General features: G+C 29.3%; 1 protein-coding gene across 4 annotated transcripts; it reads right to left on the bottom strand.

Annotated features, from left to right (window-relative positions):
* Positions 1–1,669: 1,669 nt before the first annotated feature.
* Dp (transcription factor Dp) lies at positions 1,670–24,538 on the bottom strand. Of its 4 annotated transcripts, none has more exons than XM_065513098.1 (11): positions 24,481–24,538; positions 23,454–23,597; positions 9,377–9,489; positions 5,806–5,866; positions 5,550–5,710; positions 5,283–5,368; positions 4,877–5,207; positions 4,576–4,811; positions 4,430–4,512; positions 4,270–4,353; positions 1,670–3,002 (listed from the first exon to the last, which is right to left on the bottom strand). In XM_065513098.1, exons 2-11 carry the CDS (start codon positions 23,530–23,532, stop codon positions 2,767–2,769), a joined length of 1,470 nt encoding a protein of 489 aa, XP_065369170.1. In that variant the 5' UTR covers positions 23,533–23,597; positions 24,481–24,538; the 3' UTR covers positions 1,670–2,766. The 4 variants fall into 4 exon arrangements, with proteins under 4 accessions (XP_065369170.1, XP_065369167.1, XP_065369171.1 ...); XM_065513095.1 differs by lacking the exon at positions 24,481–24,538 and adding an exon at positions 24,048–24,447; XM_065513099.1 differs by lacking the exon at positions 24,481–24,538 and adding an exon at positions 24,173–24,447.

Genomic DNA, 24,538 nt, shown 5'->3' with positions numbered 1-24,538 from the left:
TTCCAAATTTTTTTTTTAATTTTTAAAAATTATTTTTTTTGGAAAAAAAATTTGACAAAAAAAATTTTTTATGAAAAATAAATTCGGGTAGGTCCAACGTAATACATACACCCCTATCGGCAATAACATGTGAAATTTCGGCAATAACATTTCCCTCGATGGGAAAATTGCTATCGGGAATATCACGATGAACTTTACATTCACAATAGTTGATTTTGTTCGTAACAGCTATTTATTGTTTACAAAATTCCATCTAAAAATTTCACAACAAGGGGAATTTTTCACGTGAACAAAGTTGATGGACGAAAAAAGGAAAATGGAATATATTTCATTTGAAATATTGATTAGCGATAGGGGTGATAGCCTTATATACATCGTTGCAATGGACATTGAAATATCTATCATTAGATATCCATATTGTCTATATTAATGAGTTAGTAATCCAGATATAGATCAAAAATAGTCCAAAAATTGAGGTTGTCCCGGTTTTTTCCTTATCAGCCCAATTATGATTAAAAAATTCCGCGGGAGTTTGTTCCCCGGGAGTTTTTTCCCATTGAATTTGAGTAGGAAATGTGGGAAAAGGCAAAAAAACTCCCGGGGAATTTTTATTCATAATTGGGCTATATATCTCAGCCATTTGTGGGCCGATCGATGTTGATTTTAAATAGCAACCGATCCGGAAGAATTCCCGATATATTGATGAATCAAGTATGTAAGTTATTTGAGGGCTATGGAATATTGATTTCAACATACAGACGGACATGGCTATATCGACTGGAAAATGGAAAATGTAGAAATTACAAACGGAATGACAAACTTATATATACCCTTGCCACTCATGGCGTAGGGTATAAAAATAGCAATTGACAATACAAACTTAAAAATGCAATATCTTACGAGTGCGTGAATTTGCCCCCTGATTTTGACCTGTTGCCGAATTACCGCATTAAATATCGAGTAAAATTTATCGTAATTATCGAATTTAAGATTATAGCATTAGATATCGAGTAAGAAATTTTGTACATTACATCGTGTGTTTTGGAGAACATCAATCACTCTATTTGAAAAACGGAAAGAATCGAAAATATTTGACATTCAACTGAATTTTAATGAAAGTATGTATTTTAATTAGCTTTTAAAGGGTTAGCAATTATTTGTTTCGAATTTGTGGTTTTTGAATGTTAAAAACAAAAAAAAATATTTAGATTTCCCGTGTGACACATACTAGATTGAAATATACTTCATATTTATGAAAATCGGTCCATTTAAAAAGATGAATTTCCATCGATTTAAATAATATTTTTTGAACCATTATTTTTCGTTTTTAAATCGTAAAATATTTTCAAACAATACCATAAAAGAATGATACACAACTGCACCAGCTACCTCATCTACCCTAAGACACAATTTTTTATCTTGATTTTATATCAACACATAAGAAACTCCCACTTTGTTGTAACAGGTTTGTCGTTGATTATTGCAGCCGATAACCCTCGAAAAAGAAATTCTATCATAATTCAAATTTCAAACTAAATTAATTGAACATAAGAGGTGGAGTCATCAGCGATTTGGCAATATATAGATCAACATACTAATTAACTCCAATAAGTATTTTGATTCATTTAATAATCCCCCCAAATTGAAGAAGAAAAAAACCCATTAAACATTTACATTACATTAAAACTACAATGTTTTATTAGTTTTGAAATGTTTTGCAAAATTAGAAAATTTATCATTATAAAACAATGACAAACTTAAACTAAAAAATAAAATCTAAAAAGAAAAAAAAGAGGAAAAAAAAAACAAAAAAATATTTTTAATTTTTAATTAAATTAAAATTTTATCCAATCATAAATAATTTAAATTTTATTAAATTGAAGTATTAAAAGCGAAAAGTTTGTTATTAGAAACCAATTTAAATAAAACTTTTGGGACACAGTAAACAGAACATGAAAAAACTTGCCTAAAGTCCCGGTTATAATTATTTTAACAAAATATTAAACTCTTCTTAGCTAAAATATTAAGAGATTAAATTGACTGAGAGAGAGAGAGAGAAAGAAAGGTTTAAAAACTAAAGAACAGTAAAGAACCAAAACATGTTTTAAAGAAGTAGAGGAAAATAGTTATTAATTAACTTACAACAAATGACATTTAAAAAATATTTATATGTTTATAATATAGATTTTTGTTTTGTTTTTTTTTGTTATATTAAATTGTTTTCTTTAGTAAAAAATAGCATTTTTTTCTATCTTTAATAAAATAATAATAATAATTAAAATTATATTATATAAACAACTAAAAAACTTCTTATTTTTTATGCAGACCTAATAAGGCTGAAATAAAGGAGAAACTAAATGAATCAGTATCAGATAAATTACCATCGCAGGCAGCAGTTAATTGCTGTGATTGCTGCTGGGTAGGTGGTGGTTTACATTTAACTTTCCTTTCGCCTGATTCCTTAGTTTCTGCAGTTATTTCATTTGTAGCTGTGGATGGTGAAATTGCCGATAATGATGATGATGATGACGACGACGATGTGTTCAACGATGTTGTTACAGCTGTCGTTTTCATAGTTGCTAATGATGTTGATGTTGATGATGATGACGACGTCGTTGGTGAAATATAAAACTTTTTTATATGTTTCTTTTTATTATTTATTTTAAAATTTGTTTTCTTTTCAGAGTTTTGTTTGTTTCCTTTAGATGTTTGTATGTTTCTTTCATTTGTATTTGCATTGTTACGAACTGTAACTCTACCTACACCTCAATCAATATCACTGTGCTCTACAAAATCTTCCTCATCATCGAGATCAGCTGTTTTAATGATAACACCACCGCCGCCGCCAACACCGCCTCCTCCACTGCTCACTAACGCATTGTGTGTTGTTGTTGTTGTAAAACCATGTTTCGAATTATCTTCAGATATTTCTATATAGTCATAGGAGTGCATTTCTTCGTCTGAGTCATAACTGATATCATTGGCTTTTCCATTGCCGTACGCTAAAGTAAATGATAAAGTGGAAAACAATGTATTTGTAAATAAATATAGAATTATTTATGTATGCTAACATTATTAGTTCTTCAAAAATAGCAAAAAATGTCAGCTGGCTAAATTTTTCTATAGAAAAATGTCAGCCAGTGGGATCTGGCTAAATTTTTCTATAGAAAAATGTCAGCCAGTGGGATCTGGCTAAATTTTGCTATAGAAAAATGTCAGCCAGTTGGGTCTGTCTTAATTTTTCTATAGAAAAATGTCAGCCAGTTGGGTCTGTCTTAATTTTTCTATAGAAAAATGTCAGCCAGTTGGGTCTGTCTTAATTTTTCTATAGAAAAATGTCAGCCAGTTGGGTCTGTCTTAATTTTTCTATAGAAAAATGTCAGCCAGTTGGGTCTGTCTTAATTTTTCTATAGAAAAATGTCAGCCAGTTGGGTCTGTCTTAATTTTTCTATAGAAAAATGTCAGCCAGTTGGGTCTGTCTTAATTTTTCTATAGAAAAATGTCAGCCAGTTGGGTCTGTCTTAATTTTTCTATAGAAAAATGTCAGCCAGTTGGGTCTGGCTTAATTTTTCTATAGAAAAATGTCAGCCAGTTGGGTCTGGCTCAATTTTTCTATAGAAAAATATCAGCCAGTTGGGTCTGGCTCCATTTTTCTATAGAAAAATATCAGCCAGACGGGTGTGGCTCAATTTTTCTATAGAAAAATATCAGGGTCTGCCTCAATTTTACTATAGAAAAATGTCAGCCAGTTTGGTCTGGCTCAATTTTTCTATAGAAAAATGTCAGCCAGTTTGGTTTGGCTCAATTTTACTATAGAAAAATGTCAGCCAGTTGGCTCTGGCTCTATTTTTCTATAGAAAAATGTCAGCCAGTTTGGTCTGGCTCTATTTTTCTATAGAAAAATGTCAGCCAGTTGGGTCTGGCTCTATTTTTCTATAGAAAAATGTCAGCCAGTTGGCTCTGGCTCTATTTTTCTATAGAAAAATGTCAGCCAGTTGGCTCTGGCTCTATTTTTCTATAGAAAAATGTCAGCCAGTGGGATCTGGCTTAATTTTTCTATAGAAAAATGTCAGCCAGTGGGATCTGGCTTAATTTTTCTATAGGAAAATGTCAGCCAGTGGGATCTGGCTTAATTTTTCTATAGAAAAATGTCAACCAGTTGGCTCTGGCTCAATTTTGCTATAGAAAAATGTGAGCCAGTTGAAACTGTCTCAAATTTTTTTATAGAAAACAAAAAACCCCTAAATATTTTTCGAAAATTTCACCCACCTTCTATATATTTTTCAAAATTTGGTGGCACCAACGATTTGGCACGTTCAACATCCTCTTGCGAACACTGACCCTTGTCCAAACCTAAACAATTAAACAAAAAAAAAACAATTACCATGTTTAAAAATATTAAAATAATCGTAAAATAGAGTAAACCTACCAAATAATAAACCCATACGTTTAAGCACTTCGGCATCATCATGCATTTCGAATTTATCATCAAATTTAAAAATATACTCGGACCTAAAAATAAAGCATGTTATTGTTAAACAGTCATCGAAGGCATAATTGAATTAAACAACTTACTTATCATTGGTTACACTACAATTAATTTTTGTTGACTTGTGTGTATTAACAATTATAAAAGGTAATTGTATGGATGAATTTGGTGTTGGTATAATGCCCTGCCGTTCGGCCTCCTTATTGCGTTCTATTAGACTTTTAAAGGAAACTTGTTGCAGCAACAACTCTCTAAGCTGTTGATTTTTTTGTTTGATACGCAGTCGGCGCTCTTGGTTATCCTTTTCCAGTTGCGAAAATTCCTTAACAATTAAAATATTTATATTAAAGTAAAAGATTTAATTGGTTTAATAATATAATTTCATACCTCCACTGCATTTGAGGGTAAACCAATCCAGCGTATTTCTTTTTTATCTTTGGATATAATTTGCAAGGCCATTAATACGTTTAAAGCATCGTACACACGTCTTCTTATATTCTTTTGATCACAGTTCTTGTCAAAGGAATTATTTTGTATTTCTTCGGCCACCAATTCATCGGCCACTTCATTGTAGGTGGTGGTACCTTTGACCTTAACCTTTTCACACACTTTCAATGAAAAATGACGCAAACCTTTGCCGGCTTTCTCGGGTTTACGTTTTCTTTGTACTGCTGCTACCGAAGCGGCTGAGACATTTTGATGGCTGGTACTATGTTGGCTATTACAACGAGAGTTTAAACATAAATTAATTTTGTAACTAAAGTGTTTGTTAGAATCAGCGTCATATAATTACATTTTTGATTTTGAAGCTGTGGTTTTCGCTGTGTTCGTTAGAATTTGTGGTTTGTATTTGTAACGTTCCTCTTCCTTTACAACAGTCTTTAATAGTTAAGACACATTTTTGTATAAAGGGAAACAAAAATAATTAGTTTTTAAGTACTTTTTTTCTACTACAACTCGCCAAAACTACATTTCCACAAATATTTTTTACTTTTTTTGCATTTTTTTTGTTAGAAATGTGCTTTTTTTTTGTCTCAACTCACAGCATCATCAAACTTACCGTATGTGTTGTAAATTCTTCAACTGGTTCATATTTTATTGTTGTGATATTTGTGTTGTTGGTATGTTGCTGCTGCTGTTGTTGTTGTTGCCTTTGTTGCATATTACTATTGCTGCTGCCACTACTACTTTGTGGTGTGATAACAGTATATGTGGTATTATCTGGATGTTTTTTTTTAAACGTAAGAAAACAAAAAATATTACATTTGTTTAAGAAAAGTTTTTTTTGTTAGTGTTTTTGTATTATTTAAACTCACTTTCTGTTGGTTGGATATTATAACTATTTTGTATTCGTACGAATTGAGGTTGATTTGTGTTCTGAAGTTTGAGAAGAAAAGAAATGTATGGTTTAGAAAAGTTAAATTAAATATTTGGTAATAATTTCATAATGATTTTGCAATAGTTTTGATTTATTAGAAAATATAATGTATTTTTTGGCTTAAATATATCAATAACAGATAATACAAAAAAATTTAACTTTTTTTCATAAAGTTCTATAAAATTTTTACAGAATTTTTATACAAAAATGTATGATAATCGAATATTTTCTATAAAAATTATACAAAATTTATCTCGAAAAATAACGATAAACGAAATTGTATAAAAATTAAAATAATCAAATTTTTTTTCTACAAAAATTGAGCAATAATTAAAATGTCTATATAAAAAATTGTCAATAATCCAGATTTTCTATAAAAATTTAACAATAATCATTTTTTTTAAAAAAAAAATTATCGATCATCGAATGTTTTATATAAAAATTTATCGATAATCGAAATTTGTCTATAAAAATTTAACGATAATTTAAATTTTTCTATAACAATTTGTGGATAATCGAAAGTTTACTATAAAAATTTATCGATAATTAAACATTTTTGAGATCAACGAAAATTTTCAAAAATAAAATTATAGGATCATCGAAAATATTTATCGATAACAGAAAATATTCTCTTAAAAACTTTCAATAATAAAAAATTTCTTTTAAAAATATAACGATAACACAAAAATTTCTTTAAAAATTTATCGATAACAGGAGATATTCTATAAAATATTCTCTAAAAATTATCGATAATCAAATATTATCTTTAAAAAAAATATCGATAACAAACAAAATTTCCTAAAAAAGTTATCGATAACAGAAATTTTCATTGAAAAATTATCGATAACTGAATATAATCAATAAAAAAATATAAAATATAATCTATATTAACAGAAAAATTCTTAAATAAATTATCAGTAAAAGAAATTTTCTTTGAAAAATTATCGATAACAGAAAATATTATCTAAAAATTATCAATAACAGGAAAATATTCTCTAAAAATTAACGATAACAGAAATTTTGTTTGAAAAATTTTCGATAAAAATATTAATTGCTGGAAATGTTGTCTAAAAATTCTTAAATAAATTATCAGTAAAAGAAATTTTCTTTGAAAAATTATCGATAACAGAAAATTATATCTAAAAATTATCAATAACAAATATTCTCTAAAAATTAACGATAACTGAAATTTTGTTTGAAAAAGTTTCGATAAAAATATTAATTGCTGAAAATGTTGTCTAAAAAGTTATCGATAAAGCAAATTTTCTTTGAAAAAAATATCGATAACTGAAAATATTCTCTAAAAAATGACGATCACTGAAAATATTATCTAAAAATTATCAATAACAGAAAATAATCTCTAAAAAATTAACGATAACAGAAATTTTATGTAAAAACTTATCGATTGCCGTGAATATTCTCTAAAAAGTTATCGATAACAGAAAAATATTGATAACTGAAAATTTTCTCTAAAAGGATATCGATAACAGAAATTTGTGTCTAAAAAATTATCGATAACAGAAATATTTCTCTGAAAATGTATCGAAATAGCAAATTTTATCTAAAAAAAGATAACTATCAAAAATTATCAGTATCTTTTACTTTCTTTGAAAATTTATCGATTATAGAAAATATTCTCTAAATAAAATATCCATAACAGAAAATATTATCTAAAAATGATCAATAACAGAAAATATTCTCTAAAAAATTAACGATAACAGAAATTTTATTTAAAAATTTATCGATTGCAGAAAATATTCTCTAAAAAGTTATCGATAATAAAAATTTGTCTCTAAAAAATTATCGATAACAGACATATTTCTCTGAAAATGTATCGAAATAACAAATTTGATCTAAAAATTTTTCGATAACTATCAAAAATTATCAGTAAATTTTACTTTCTTTGAAAATTTATCGATAATAGAAAAAATTCTCTAAAAAATATCGATAACAGAAAATATTATCTAAAAATTATCAATAACACAAAATATTCCCTAAAAAATTTACGATAATAGAAATTTTATTTTAAAAATTGATCGATTACTGAACATTTTCTATAAAAAGTTATCGATAACAGAAATTTGTATCTAAAAAAAATATCGATAACAGACATATTTCTCTGAAAATGCATCGAAATAGCAAATTTTCGGGGTTGTCATAGAATCCAATCATTGTCGGAATTGGGTTTGAAAACGACAAAAAAGGTACATTTGTCTTATGAAATCCAATGTAATTTTATGTTTAATCGATAAGGAATTTAATTCAAGATCGAATATAAAACCAATAACTTTCAATTTCACGAGAACAATGTACTTTTTCTGTCGTTTTCAAACCCGATTCCGACAATGATTGGATTCTATTACTACCCCGTTTATATAAAAAAAATTCGATAACTATCAAAAATTATCAGTATCTTTTACTATCATTGAAAATTTATCGATAATAGAAAATATTCTCTAAAAAAAGATATCGATAACAGAAAATATTATCTAAAAATTATCAATAACAGAAAATATTCTCTAAAAAATTAACCTTAGCTGAAATTTTATTTGAAAAATGATTGATTGCAGAAAATAATCTCTAAAAAGTTATCGATTACTGGAAATGTTCTCTAAAAAGTTATCGATTACTGGAAATGTTCTCTAAAAAGTTATCGATAACAGAAGTTTGTATCCAAAAAATTATCAATAACTGAAAATTATCTCTTAAAAATTAAAGATAAAGACATTTTTCTTTATTAAATTATGGATCAACAAAAAACCGGAAACTATTCTCTAAAAAATCATCGATAACAGAATGTTTTCTTTAAAAAATTGTAGTAAAGAGGAAATAATGAATAAAGGAATAAAAAAATAAAAATATTCACTATGAAATCATCGATAACAGACAAATTTCTCTAAATTACCAAAAAGCTAAAATTTTCGATAACAGAAAATTTTCTCCTTAAAAGGATCGATCGACAGAAATTATTTAAATTTTCCTATTTAATAACTAATGAATAGTTATATCGATTATTTTTTCAAAAAATTATCGATAACCAAAATTTTTTTCTAAGAAAAATAGCTGACCTTAAACATTTCTATAAAAAAATTTATCGATAACCAAAAATATTCTTTTAAAAGTTATCGACATCCATAAATGTACTTTTCTCTAAAAAATTATCTATAATTGAAAGTTTTCTCTAAAATATTATCGATAACTGAAAAGATTCTCTAAATATTAATCACAGAAAAATTATCGATAATCGAAAATATTCTAAAAAGAAATGAACGATAAAAGTATTTTATTTTTAATTTCATTGATAACGAACAATTGCCAATTGAAATTCGTTAGTTAAAAATGTCTTATCACATCCTATTTGTTAACGTTTTTGAAAGTAATACCTAGTTATCTAACGATTATTATATTATCAATTAAAATCCAAAGATCTCAGGGTTACGATCACTTGGATAATTAAAAAATTATTATTGTATTATGATAGTTATAATAGAAGAATAATAAATAATTACCATTTGTGTAAATGTGCCCATATTGCCGCCAACTGATGTAGCATAAACTGTGGAGGAACCACCAAGTGGTTCTTGTTTTATTTCAACTTGTTTCAGAACTTTGTGTATTTTTCCTATAAATAAAAGAGAACACACACACACAATTAGTAAATTAGCAAGATCTATTTAAAATTTAATCATAATTTTTATAAACAAATTCTAAATTCAATTAGGGTATTTATTATTATTAACCTGAAACTAATAAAATAAAAAATATGTAAATGGCTATATTGACCAATAATAAATTAGGGAGAAGCAAAAACAATATTCAAGTAAATAATACTACTTTAGCTACAACTAAATTAATTTAAACAAAATAAACAAACACATCACAAATGAAATGCCTGCTTAAAATGAATGAATTCTTCTTAAGCTCAGATCAAGGAAAACAATTTACTCACATACTTTAACAATTACAACAGTAACATTAACAATCAACAACAACAAATATCTGAAGACAGAGTTGTAAAAATCATGTTAAAAATAAAAGTAAAGAAAGCAACAACAAACAAACAAAATTTACTACACTTTTTTTAGTACGAAATACAATAATAATAAATACTACTACAAATACTCGTCGTATTTTAATACGGTGGTGCAGGGATGGAAAAATAAATTTATTTTCGGTATTAAAATAATCAGAGTTCTCACATTCACCATTCTCAGTATTTTTGGAAGCATAATTACAACAATATTTATATTAAATAAAGTTTCTAAAATTATATAATTAAGGTTTAAAATAATCATGTGCAAACATTTATAATTAGAAATGCTGAAATTTGTTCTACATTTTTCTTTTTATTCCTTCACCTTCGTGAGAAGGGTATATATAAGTTTGTCATTCCGTTTGTAATTTCTACATTTTTATTTCCGCCCCTATAAAGTATATATATCTGGATCCTTATAGATAGCGGAGTCGATTAAGCCATGTCCGTCTGTCTGTCTGTTGAAATCAATTTTCTGAAGACCCCAGATATCTTCGGGATCCAAATCTAAAAATCAGCCAAATCGGTCCATAAATAACGGATATGAGCAAAAAAACCGGGACAACCTCGATTTTTGACCTATTTTTGATCTATATCTGGATTACTAAGTCATTAATATAGACAATATGGATATCTAATGATAGATATTTCAAAGTCCATTGCAACGATGTAGATAAGGCTATTGTAAGTTGGACCTACAATGGTTCAAAATCGGGAAAAATATTTTTTAACCCGAATTTTTTTTTCATCAAAAAATTTTTTTTGTCATACATTTTTTTTCCAAAAAAAAAAAAAAAAATTTAAAAAAATTTGGAAAAAACTTTTTTTAAAAAAATTAAAAAACTATTTCAATAAAAAAAAATTAAATTTTGTTTATAGCTCTCTTGTTTTTATATGAAAGCTTTTCGATTTTGGGGGGTCAGGGGGAAAATTTCCTATTTCGGCCCCTCTGGATCCACTCCTGAACTATAGCATCCATTGTGATACCCTCTAGAAATATAACTAGGTGTGAACTGGATGTGAAGAGTAGTCAGAGTCCTATTACCTAAAATAGCCAGCCTATTCCCCTAATAAAGCATAAAAGATTAACTAGATCATGTCTAGCTATATCCCCCAGTTCATCATGCAATCTTTCCCCTAGCCAGTTGTGCCTGAGACCCTATAATCTAAGACAGTTACACAGTATATATTCCACTATCTCTAGTTCCTCAATATCCTCGCACATCCTACAGAAGTCCTGTGCGCCCATAACCCAATTACTAATGAAGGCTCCAATTGAGTAGTTACCGGTTATCACTCCTACCAAAGACCTAAGACTATCCAACCCAATTAGTATTCTGGTTGCATTTGCATCGAACTTTTGCCAAATAGCCCTGGACAACCTGCAATCCTTCTTAGTGCACCATTAATTGTTTATAGAGTTCCGTAATCTTTTGAAGATTAACCTATAGAGGTGCCATATAGGAAGTTTAACCTCCCAGTCCCTATTAATATAGACTAGATCCGAAACCTGTCTGTCCAGTTCATCTGTTTGTGTATAGTTCAAATAAGGCTGCTAAAGTCCTCTTACAGTTCAACACTATGCTCTAGTGTACCATATGACATTTCAAAGCCCTCAAAGCCGCCTGACTATCTACATAAATTGTCTCTGCAGACATGTGACATGTGCTCTTATCAAATCCGTGGCTTTCCAGATCGCTAGGATCTCTGCCTGGGATATCCTGCATTCGTCTGTTAGTCTGTATGACACTTTGATGTCCTCTACTACATAAACTCCGGCTAAAGTGCCAGATTCCACCTTGAATCCATCAGTGAAAACCGTACCCCTTCCAACAGCTTTCCAGATCCAAACCACTCATACCTACTTGGATACACAATTGGGGATGAAATACCGAAGTCTAAAGTCGTTACCCTATGGTACGAAATCCCAATAGGGATATAAGTTGACCAATTAGAACAACCTCGTACAACATTGGCTCCCACTAAACCGTGCAACCATAAGTAATAATGGGCCTTACAACCGATGTGTAAATCCAGTTTATCATGCCTGATCGTAGTCCCCTATTCTTACCAATATAATTCCGGCATGTGTAGTAGGCATTGAGATCCCTTTTAAGCCTATCCTGAGTATTCTTCCATGATACTTTCCTCCCTCTTATATTCTGCTCAATGCCGTCTATTTTCGACAATTTAAAACTCCCTACCCAGTAAGCACCAAACACCCAAAAATGCAAGCACTTGAACATTTTGTTGGAATTTGACTTGAATGCAAATGTAATTAAGTTCTAAACTTGAAAAATATTTGAAAAATTAAATATTATTCAAACAAAAAACATATGGGGTGAATTTATGTTTCCTTTTCACTGGAGAATGCTGTTGAAATAAAGTGTAATACAACTGTAATTCAATTGTTTGACTATAACTCAAGGCTTGATTTACACTTGCTTTCAACTTGAATGCCAGTAAAAATGCTTATTGGGTATAAGGAATTAAGAATTAATTCTTTCCAACCTTTGAAAAACACAAGATTTTCTATAGAAAATACTTTATCTATAACAGAAAATGTATAAATTTGTTATATTACAAAAATACTGAAAATTATTTGTAAGTATCCAATGAGTCGCAAGAGTACTAAGGTACTTTTTAATATGAAATAGTATCAAAAAAAAAAGTACGTTCGCTTCAACTTTTCCATCCCTGTGGCGGTGTTAAAATCTAATACTTTACGTTTTTTATTTTATACATAAAATACAGTTTAGAATGACGTGAAACCCACATATGAATGCAAAAATGTATTTTATTAATGAAGAAAAAAAAAAGACGAAAGAAGCTCACGAAACACATTTTTTGGTGGGCAATACTTTTTTTTCAACTACAGTAACAACAAGTACTTATACATTATTCACTAGCTTGCTTCCACACCACTTTTTGTAAACTTGAAAACACACAAAAATAACTAACAACAATTCGACCATCATGATTATCGTCTGTATTACGACGAGGAATTTGAAGTTAATTTTGTGTTCGTTAAATAAATTAGGGTGGTATTTTCAAGTGACCTATAACAGGGGCTTAAATGTCAATTATTTGTTTGGGAAAACTTTTCGTTAAGTTAATTTGAAGTTTTAGTTGTTTACATATTCACATTTCTTTATTCGGTATAGCAATGCAAACAGGCCTTATACTTGACGAAACAAGGGATCTGGAGAATATCTACAATTTCAGTGCAGCTATACTATAATTTTTCTGAACGAAAATCCTGTAGGATTTTCAATTTGTGAATCAAGGGAATTAGTGGAGGAATATTTTAGGAAATATTAATCAGTATGTACGATGTTTGTAATAGAGAGAGTATATTTCTCTCGGATCAACGGATCTATGACGTCGATATTCACATTCAACTTAAACCTTCCGAAAAGAGCTCTATTATATGTCATCTGTAATAAGAAACACACGACTCGGTTGATTCATCGAAAACTGCAGTCAAAGTCGTACTCCATGTTGTTGTTCGATTCCCGCCAGAGACTCTGGGTGTAACTGCAGACAAGCAAAACGTTTCGCAAAATTGTTGCATTTAGAATAGGGATTCTATCGACACTCGACTTCGTTGATTTATCAAACATTACTATCGAAATCTGACTCGTGTTTGATCAGTTATCAATATTAATAGGCCTGTGAACCCGACAACCCAAAATTGTTACGTTTAGAATTCATATTCGACTTGAACCCATCCGAACAGACTATTACTTCTCTTCTGAAATAGGAAACAAGCGAGTCCGTTGATCCTTTAAAAACTTCTGTCAAAGTATGTCCCAGGGGAGTGCAGTAATCAGTTTTGAAAGGCCCGACATACAAATGAAAGTAGTCAATAGGGTTCGGTTGACGATGTCGTTTATAATATCCGAATCCAAAAAAGTTTGTATTGATCCGATAGCCTAATAAAATATTAACTCCCACTTGAAATTCAACTTAAAGTGTTTCGAAAAGATCTCTTCTACATCTCACAAGTTATAAGAAACACTCGAATCCGTTGATCCTCCAAAATTCGCTGTCAAAATCTGATTTCTGGTTGCTCAGTAATTATTTATTGATAGGTTCAAAACTCAAATCAAAATTTCTGTGTTTGGAATTCACATTCGACTTGAATCCATCCGAAAAGACTACAATATCTCTACTGACCTTGTTGATCCTTCACTAACTCCTATCGAAGTACGAACCATAATCAGCTCGACTCGCGAAGTCTAAGAAGTATAAGAAGTATAAGTTTCGTATCTGCAGCCTAAAATATGACCTCGCCATTCAAATTCAACTTAAAGCCTTCCGAAAAGACATCTACTACATTTCCTCTAAACTAGGAGACACCCAATCCCGTTTATCCTATAAAAACTCCTGTAGACATATTACTGTACACCTCTCAGTAATCAATATTGTCAGTCATGTTCGGCATACAACTGAAAATAGCTACTGTTCAATATTCTTTGAAATACATGCCTTTGTATCATCATGTGTAATGATGAAGTCCAAATCCGACTGTTTGGCATATCAATAAACCAGTTATCAACAGTGCTGAAGCCCTTAAGATCTTCTTTATTATCTTGTATGAATATTACTATGAATCTCGTTTATTAATAACCCATTTTTAACAATTTTGATGCGATGTAAGGCCTATGGTCTTCTATGGTCCTAATCTCCTGTGAACTAGTATCACGTATACACATACACAATAGCCCAAGGCTATAAATTAATGCACATCTGTAGGTCGCTCAACCTTCCTCCAGTCATATTTGAATTCATTACTGCCCAGAATGATTCGTTTTTTGTTTTTGGTAAGTGCTTTATCAGTGGAAGGGATACACACTTTTAAGGTCAATGTGGTTAGATGTAATAACGAGTAGCCAAGACCTGAGTTGGTTGGAAATTCAAGATTCCACTCCACAGTTTCGATTGATTCTTAACATTAAACTCAGATGATATTTCGTAGCCCATTTTGTGAATTTTAATTCACTAATATCTCATGATTCTAGGTTCATTATTAAAAATTATTTAAAAAGTACCACTAAAAAAAAGTACTATAAAATTGTCCACTTGAATTCTCGCTCAGAACCATGCTTAATTTCATTATTATAGAAAATTCAATTTAAGTAACCACTTGTGGATTCCCTCTCGCTCTATTTTCTATTATCACTAAATCCAACTTTTTTAACTCTTTCAGGATCATATGCCTCACACTCACTCAAACTTGGAAAAAAGGCATAAGGTAAAGATACCGATAAGTGAAAATTTGAAAGGTTGCAACAACAGGAGAGGAATTACTCTGCATAACACCATATAGAAGATACTGGCAGTCATAGTACAAACAAAAATCCGAAACAAAATAGAGATCAATCTGCGAGATGAACATGTAGGTTTCCGGCCAAATAGAATCTGCTTAGATCAAGCTAATACTCTATGCATTATAATAGAGCCATCTTGTATCTACTGTTGATAGACTTCGAGAAAACCTTCGATACCATCAGACGAACTGTCATATGGAATGCAATGAGTAGGAAAGTAATACCCCAGAAAATAACTCGAATCATCAGAGCTATGTACGAGGATGGAGAACTCTCAGTTCTTCACAACGGCAACATCAGTCAACCATTTCATACTAACGTTGGAATAAAACAAGGGTGCTCTTTATCACCTCAACTGTTACCACGTGCTGGAATATATATACAGTGGTTGACAAAACAATGGAAACTTTTCCAAATATTTCATTGGTGGCCTAAAAACTGAAATAATTTAAAAAATTTTAACATATTTGTAGTATTTTATTTGTATACTTTTATTAACTTAATTTAACAAAAAACAAGTAAGAGAGCTATATTCGGCTGTGCCGAATTTTATATACCCTTCACCAAAATATACTTTAAAATAAAAATTTTAAATATTTTTAGGTAAACAAAATTTAATTTTTTTCCAGTTGTTTTTTCGAAATTGTTTTTAAATTTTTTTTTTTTAAATTTTTTTTTTAAATTTAATAATTTTTCTTTTAATTTTAAAAATTTTTTTTTTTAGTTTTTAAATTTTTTTTTAATATTTAGTGAAAAAAAATTTTGTTGAAAAAAAATTCGGGTTAAAAAAATTTGACCCATTGTAGGTCCAACTTACTATGGTCTTAAATACGTCGTTGCACAGGTCTTTGAAATATCTATCATTAGATATCCATATTGTCTATATTAATGATTTAGTAATCCAGATTTGGGTCAAAAATAGGTTAAAAATCGAGGTTGTCCTGGTTTTTTCCTTATATCTCAGTCATTTGTGGACCGATTTTCTCGATTTTAAATAGCAACCGAGCCGGAAGAATTTCGGAGATATTGATGTATCATTCGTGTATGTAAGTTATTTGAGGGCTTCAGAAAGTTGATTTCAACACACAGACGGACAGAGGGACATGGCTATATCGACTCCGCTATCTATAACGATTCTGAATATATATACTTTGTGGGGTCGCAAATGAAAAATGTAGAAATTACAAACGGAATGACAAACTTATATATATCCTTGCCACTCATGTTGAAGGGTATAACAAAGGACATAATTAAATTCTAAAAATGAGAAAACAAAATTAAAAGATTTCTTTATTAAGGCATTGACAAAACAATGGAAACTAATATTACCTATTATTTTAACAAATATGGTCTAAACTTTACAATAAATCAATATTTTGTTGGGTATCCCTTATTTTTTATAACTGCTACACATCGACGATGTATTGAGCCAATTAAAGAGTCAATGGTCTCCTTTGAAATATTTTGCCATTCCCTAATAACCGCCTCCGATAAATCTTCATTCCTGGTGTAATTTTGGGTCATTATTTTACGATCTACAATTTCCCATAGATTTTCTATGGGATTGAGACAGAGCTGTAAATGAATCACTCATTTTTGAATTAATTCGCGAATCATTCACACAAAAAAATGAATTGAATGAAATTTGAGTCAATTCAAATGAATTTGGTAAAAATGAATTGCAATTCGTTTCCAATTCAAATGAATTGAATTGATTTTGAATTAATTCAAATGAATTTGGTAAAAATGAATTGCAATTCGTTTCCAATTCAAATGAATTGAATTGATTTTGAATTAATTCAATTCATTTACAATTCATTTGAATTGAATTGATTTTGAATTAATTCAAACGAATTAGAAAAAAAATTAGCAATCCATTTCCAACTCCGAAGCGAAATTCGCAGCATATTTAGCAGATTCTTCAATGTCATTAAGTATGCAGTATAATTAATCGACGGTTAAAAAGTCTTCCTTTAAATATAATGCGCCGTTACCATCGTCAGCTGGTGTTGAAAGATTATTTTCGTACGCCTCTATTCTAAACGTGGATTTCTTTCAGATGATAATTTTGAAAAGCTATTGTTGTTTAAGATGAATGATGCATTCTAATTAAATCTAATTAGCCTTATTTATGAAACTCAATTGTGTTTTGAACGACATACATTGTTATTTTTCCTGATTTTTGATTATTTTTGGAAGATAGTTTTATTTTTTTGAAATAAATATAATATAAATATTAGCAAAAAGTTTATTGTTGGGTGGTCGTGGGTCAAAAAATATCAAAAATTATTAATTGCTTCGTGAATATTAAATATGTTTTGTCGTTCAGTGTATTTCAAAATGAAAATCAGTTCTTCTTGAAGATAAACTCCAAACACCATGTTTTCATTGATCAGGCGCGTATACAGGACAAGGCTTTTCAATTTTTGTACTGGATATTTTCATTTTGGTAGGAGAAATCTTTCATTCCCCCTAGAGATCTGCTCTTGAATTTGATTGATTGCAACTCATTTTTGAATCATTCATTTGAATTGCTAATTCTTTTTTCTAATTCATTTGAATTAATTCAAAATCAATTCAATTCAAATGAATTGTAAATGAATTGCAACTCATTTTTACAAATTCATTTGAATTGGAAATGAATTGAAATTCATTTCTGCCTAATTCGTTTGAATTGATTCAAATTTCATTCAATTCATTTTTTCAATTCAATGAATTAATTCAAAATTTAGCTAATTCATAATGAATTAAAATCAAAAAAGAATGATTCATTTACAGCTCTGGATTGAGATCTGGCGATTGGGCAGGCCACTTCAAAACACATACCTCGTTGGATTGTAACCATTCTGTTATAACCCTAAATGCGTGTTTCGGGTCGTTGTCGTGTTGGTATCTCCAAACTTGGGGCATATTTTCCTAAGCGTATGGATACATAACATCGTTTAATATTGTTCTGTATCCTATACCTGTCATGTTATCTTTTTATAATATGAATTGGGCCCATACCTTAACCTGAAAAACATCCCCATACCATAATATTGCCACCGCCAAACTTTACAGTCTTATTTGAGTACTTTAGATCTAATCTTTTTCCATTTGGTCGTCTAACAAATGTTCTCCCATCACTGCCTCTTAAATTGTATTTGGATTCGTCGGAAAAGAGGATAGTATTTATGATCTATATTAACGACCTCTTACTTAGGTTTAACGGCGTTTCCTGTTTGCCCTTTGTATATGCTGACGATGTCCAATTTGTTTGTTATTCTGATGCTGAATTTGTGGATGTGTTGGAGGAGGGTGTTAATTACATCATTCGTAGTGTTGCATCATGGGCATCTGACAATGGTTTCCGTGTAAACCCAATCAAGACAAAGTTAATTGGATTTGGTTTTGATACTGGCAGTATGCATATCAGAATTAATGATGTTCCTGTTGAATTTGTTAATAAGATGAGATGTCTAGGTCTTGTTATAGATAACCTATTGAATTTTTCTCCACATCTCAATTTGTTATCCTCCCGAATATCATTTATATTAAAAAGATTATATTCACTAAATATTCATTTACCTTGCTCAATCAGAAGACGAGTTGCTTCGGCTGTCTTAATGCCACATATACTATATTCCGCCGAATTATTTTCGGGTACAGGGGCCCAGATACTAAGAAAATATAGACAGATTTTTAACAGGATTATCCGTTACGTTTTTGGTTTGAAAATACGAGATCATGTTACTCAGCATATATATAAGTTCCTTGGATCATCTTTTGATGATTTTATTGGTATTAGGATGCTATTATTTTTTTATAAATCAATTGTTAAAGGTTACCCTGGGTATATTGTTGGCATGTTTAATTTTTCTCGTTCGACCAGAAACACTCAGATAATTTTTCCCATCAGACACTTGAACTGCTTTCAGAAATCGTTTCAAATTCGTTTATCTAAAATTTGGAATGCCTTACCGAGAGAATTGAGAAAATTTTCTTATACACTTCCTCAATTAAAATTAAAATTATTAGAACTTGCAGAATCGCATGTTTATCTTAACACGTAACAGATTTATAAAGATTATTTAAAACTATACTATGAACTGTTAAGCAATGAAAAACAATAAGAATCTTATCCAGCATTCATTATGGCTTGTTTTCACTTTTACTATTTATTGATCTCAAATCTTAATGATTACTTATTTTGTACTTTATTTACTATGTATAGTACTTTAAATTTAAATATATATATTTTTGTTAATTGTAGTTTTTTATATAGTTAGTAGCTTTTATTAACCATATAAGGCCCTTAAGGGCTCGGTTATGTAATTGAAGAATTAATAAAAAAAAAAAAAATATTCCATTTCTGTATCGACCAGTTTAAATGATCCCTGGCAAATTGTAGACGAGCAGAACGGTTCTTTTTAGAAATGAGTGGTTTTTTCATAGGACAATAGCAACCGAGACCAGCCTCATTTGCCCTGCGACTAACTGTTCGGGTACTTATTTCTAATTTTAGGCTAATAACAACCTCTCGAGGAGTTATTTTTGGGAATTTCTTGAACTCTCTCGCTATTAAATTATCTTGTCTAGGAGTAGTCTTACGAGGTCTTCCACCTAAATGTTGAGTTTTTACAGAACCGGTCTCACGAAATTTCTCTATTTTTGAAACTGCTGATTTATTTATTCACCCCTATCGCGAATCAACATTTCACATGAAATATTTTCCCTTTTTTCGTTCATCAACTTTGTTCACGTGAAAAAAATTCCCCTTGTTGTGAAATTTTTAGATGGAATTTTGTAAACAATAAACAGCTGTTACGAACAAAATCAACTATTGTGAATGTAAAGTTCATCATGATATTCCCGATAGCAATTTCCCTTCGAGGGAAATGAATATTTCATGGGAACAAAATTTCACATGTTATTGCCGATAGGGGTGATTGAATATTTGTCACAGATACTTTTTTGTTTTAAACCAGCTTTAAAATCGTTAATTATTTTATTTTTTAAGTCTTCACAAATCGTTAACTTTGAAAAAAAAGCAATTATGCTTAGAAAAAGTAATTGTGAAAAATTACCAGAATTTAAAAATAAAATAACTGTAAACAGGATGCTTTTTACATCGTTCTTTTAAATATTATTTTCGTTTTACACTTCTTTCTTGCAGAAGTTTAAAAGTTTCCATTGTTTTGTCAGTAGCGAAATAGTGAATATTTTTAATATTGTCCCCTTTTTTCAGAATATAATTAATTATGTTTTTTGTTTTTCATTTAATTTATATAAATAAAACTATACAAGTAAAATACTAAAAAAAAATTTTATTTTAAAAAAATATTTTAAATTTTGGGCTACATATGGAATATTTGGAAAAGTTTCCATTGTTTTGTCAAACACTGTATATATCAATATCCGCAATATCGTTTTTTTAACATACATTTTGAATAGGAACAAGTAAGAGTGCTATATTCGGCTGTGCCGAATCTTATATACCCTTCACCAAATTATACTTCAAAATTTTAAATATTTTTAGGTAAACAAAAATTTAATTTTTTTCCAGTTGTTTTTTTAATTTTTTGGAAAAAAAAATTTTCGATTATTTAAAATTTTTTTTTTTAGATTAAAATTTTTTTTTTTTTTAAATTTAAAAATTTTTTTTTTGTTTTTAAATTTTTTTTTTTTGAAAAAAAATTCGGGTTAAAAATTTTTTTCCCGATTTTGACCCATTGTGGGTTCAACTTACTATGGTCTTATATACGTCGTTGCAAATGTCTTTGAAATATCTATCATTAGATATCCATATTGTCTATATTAATGTCTTAGTAATCCAGATATAGGTCAAAATTAGGTCAAAAATCGAGGTTGTCTTGGTTTTTTCATCATATCTCAGCCATTTGTGGACCGATTTTGCTGATTTTAAATAGCAAAATTCTCGAAAGCATGTCTGACAGAATTATTGAAGATTTGGATCCCGAAGATATCTGGGGTCTTCAGAAAACTGATTTCAACAGACAGACAGACGGACATGGCTTAATCGACTCCGCTATCTATAAGTATCCAGAATATATATACTTTATAGGGTCGGAAATGAAAAATGTAGAAATTACAAACGGAATGACAAACTTATATATACCCTTCTCAAGAAGGTGAATGGTATAAAAATGAGAAAAGGGAAAAACTCCAGGGGAATTTTTTTTCATAATTGGTCTGCTGAGGAAAAAAAAACAACCTACCTCGATTTCTTTAACTTTTTGATTATAATATTTCAAAAGCCTTTGCAACGACGTATAACGCCATAGTAAGTCGGACCTACAATGAGTCAAAATCGTGAAAAATATTATTTAAACCGCATTTTTTCACCAAAAAAATTTTTTTTTCATATTTTTTTTTCATAAAAAAAAATTTAAATTTCCAAAAAAAAATATTTTTTCACTTTAAAAAAAATTTAAATATATTTTTACGACAAAAATTTGTTTTCACCAATTTTTTTTCAAAATTTTTTTTAACCTAAAATTTGTTTCACCAAAAATAGTTTTTAATATTTTTTAAAGTATATTTACAGAACTCTTACTTGTTTCTGTGTATTGTTTTAAAAGGTAGATAGGGTGCCAATTACATGTAATTGGCAATTGGTAATTCGACCTGCAATTGCTATCTCCCAATTCTGCCAATAACTCTTCTGCTTTATAAAAGACAATTTCCTAAATTTATAATGCGAAACTCTAGACATTGTTAGAGGCGTTTAGGTATTACGGTCGTCTTATCAATTGTGACCAAAAAAACAACAACAAAAAATACATCATTACAAACTCTTCTGTTGTGCTAAAAAATAAAATGTGGGCAATATAATTTTTTCGTTTTTTTTTCTTCGTTCCATTTTATTATAAAAAAAAAAATTTCTAAAAATATGTTTGCTTTTGTTTTGTTGTAATACTCGCTCACGATTTTATACAAGAAATACAACTTTTGTTTTTCATTTTAAATTGTAGATGTAATATGTAGAAGAATCACATTGAAACAAAAAAAAATATATAAAAGAATTAGTATAAAGAAAAAACAAAAAGAATTCAGAAGATTTGTGTTACAAAGTATTTTGGTTGGTTTTTGTCTATAATGATGGGATTGATGATAGGTGTAGCCATAGAATTGTCTCTGTTGTAATATGTTTAAAATAAAATGACAATTTTTGTTGGTAATATGAAAAGATTGATTAAAAGAGGAAAGAGAAACAGCTATAGAATATGAAATTTTTAAAAAAGTTAAGCTCTAAAGTCCTAAAAATTCAAGCACTTGAATATATTATTGAAATTTGAATTGAATTTATATTTCCTTTTTAATGGAGAATACTATTGATATAAAGTGGAATACAACTTTAATTCAATTGCTGACAATGGATTCAAGGCTTGAATTACACTTATTTTCAATTTGAATTCCAGTAGAAATGCTTATTGGGTATAATTTAAGAAAAAAAATTAAAAACTATTTTTGGCGAAAAAAATTTTTGTTAAAAAAAATTTTTGGAAAAAAATTGGAAAAAAAAATTAGAAACAAAATTGCTGAAGAAAAGAAAGGCATTTACATCCCTAAAATCCTAAATATCTCCTAAAACAATTATTCGATCTTAATTTTTACACGATTATCAAAAAACTGTCCAAATTTTTTTCTGTGTATGTGGCCTTCGGCCTATCGGAAGCGGCTTCACATAATAATTTGTCTCTTAATAGATGTTTTTGGGCGAACAAAGACTTTTTCAGTTCCTAAAAATCCAAAAAACTAATTTTATTACTGTGAAAGTTGTAAACCAAAAGAGTCTAGTCTTTAAAGCATTATTTATGGTAAAAAATTTAGCCATTCAGAATCGTGTATTTAAGCCAAAAAAAAAATTAATGAAAATAGTGTTATTTTGCTTATATCTGAGCCATTTGTGGGCTGATTTTCTCAGGAAATACAAAACCTTTTATATCTTTCAAAACAATACAAAACTCAACACTAGATTTAACACGTTCAAAGCACTGCACGCCTTAAGACGGACTGTAAAAATATGGCGGCTCAAAGATACAACAACAATAAACTGATCGAGAGAAAAAAGAAAACGAAAAAAATAAATAAAAAGGGGGATGGGATGGTGCAAAAAAATAATCTAATAATGAAATGCAAATTGCAAAAACTAAAGACCACATGCGTAGTTAGCTTACGAATACTTAACAATTTAATAAAACGAATGGAAAAACTTACCATTTTCATCCTGAAAGAAATAATTTATTTCACCTGTCGTAGTGGCAGAAGCTGCAGTAGCAGTCGATGAATGCGCCATTTTTCTGCGATTTGTTGTTAAGCAAATTGTACAAAAAAAACTTCTTTAAAACCGGGATGATATTGCTAAAAACATTAATAAATTAATTAAAGTTTAAAGACAGTAACTCACACAAAGTATTTAATTGAGTGAGAGTGTGGGAGCAAGTGAAAGAAGTTAAATGGAGGGATAAAAAATATAAAAATTGCAATAATAACAACAACAATTTGCAGAGTTATAGTACAAAAAAAAATATTTTTTTTTTTTCAAAATTTCAATACTTCTTCATTCACATCATCAATAATATATGATGACGTTTAATTATTTGCTATTTCTTTTATTGTATACCAATGAAAGGAAGGTGGCTGATAATTAAGAATTTTACCAGAAAACCACCTAAATTTCATTACACGTTTTTTATCTATTTCCATTATTAACCAACCACAACCATTATTTTCTTATCGTTTTAACACAAGCACTTATTTTTTTCCATTTGTCAGTCAAACAAAACTACGGCGAAGAAAATTTTGTCTTACTTTTTTCGTGGTATAAATTTCATGCACCAAAATTATTAAATTGCTTTTTTATTTTAGTTTTATTCTTTTATATCATTACGGCATAATATGTTTGAATTTCAGTCGTATATCCACACAATTCTTACATATAATTTTCACTCAAAATTTGTAAGGTTTTTTATAAGAAAAATTCACTTTTTTCTATAAGCAAAATGGCGAGAAAAGGAATTTCCAATTCCAGCGTTTACAACTTTTTTTTTCTTTTCTACACCACACACACCGAAAAAATACGAATTTTCAAAGGCGTTTTACTACCCGTTAAACTTAACCGATTTTTATTATTTTTGCAGTAAAAAATTCGGAAAAATTGAAATTTTCAGATGGTGTAATTTTTAGGAAAATCGGTGAGGTTTAAGACCATGTAAAGGGGTATCAAAATTTTCTTAGAATTTACCAAATGCGTCGTGTTGGACTAAAATGAGCGAGCAAATGACCCGAATGTGGCTCAGCTG

The sequence above is a fragment of the Calliphora vicina genome, chromosome 5 (genome assembly GCF_958450345.1).
Source record: "Calliphora vicina chromosome 5, idCalVici1.1, whole genome shotgun sequence".
In the NCBI taxonomy this organism is placed as follows: Eukaryota; Metazoa; Arthropoda; class Insecta; order Diptera; family Calliphoridae; genus Calliphora; species Calliphora vicina.
Note: the sequence above shows the minus strand (reverse complement) of the source record. Positions and strands in the feature narration are given on the sequence as shown.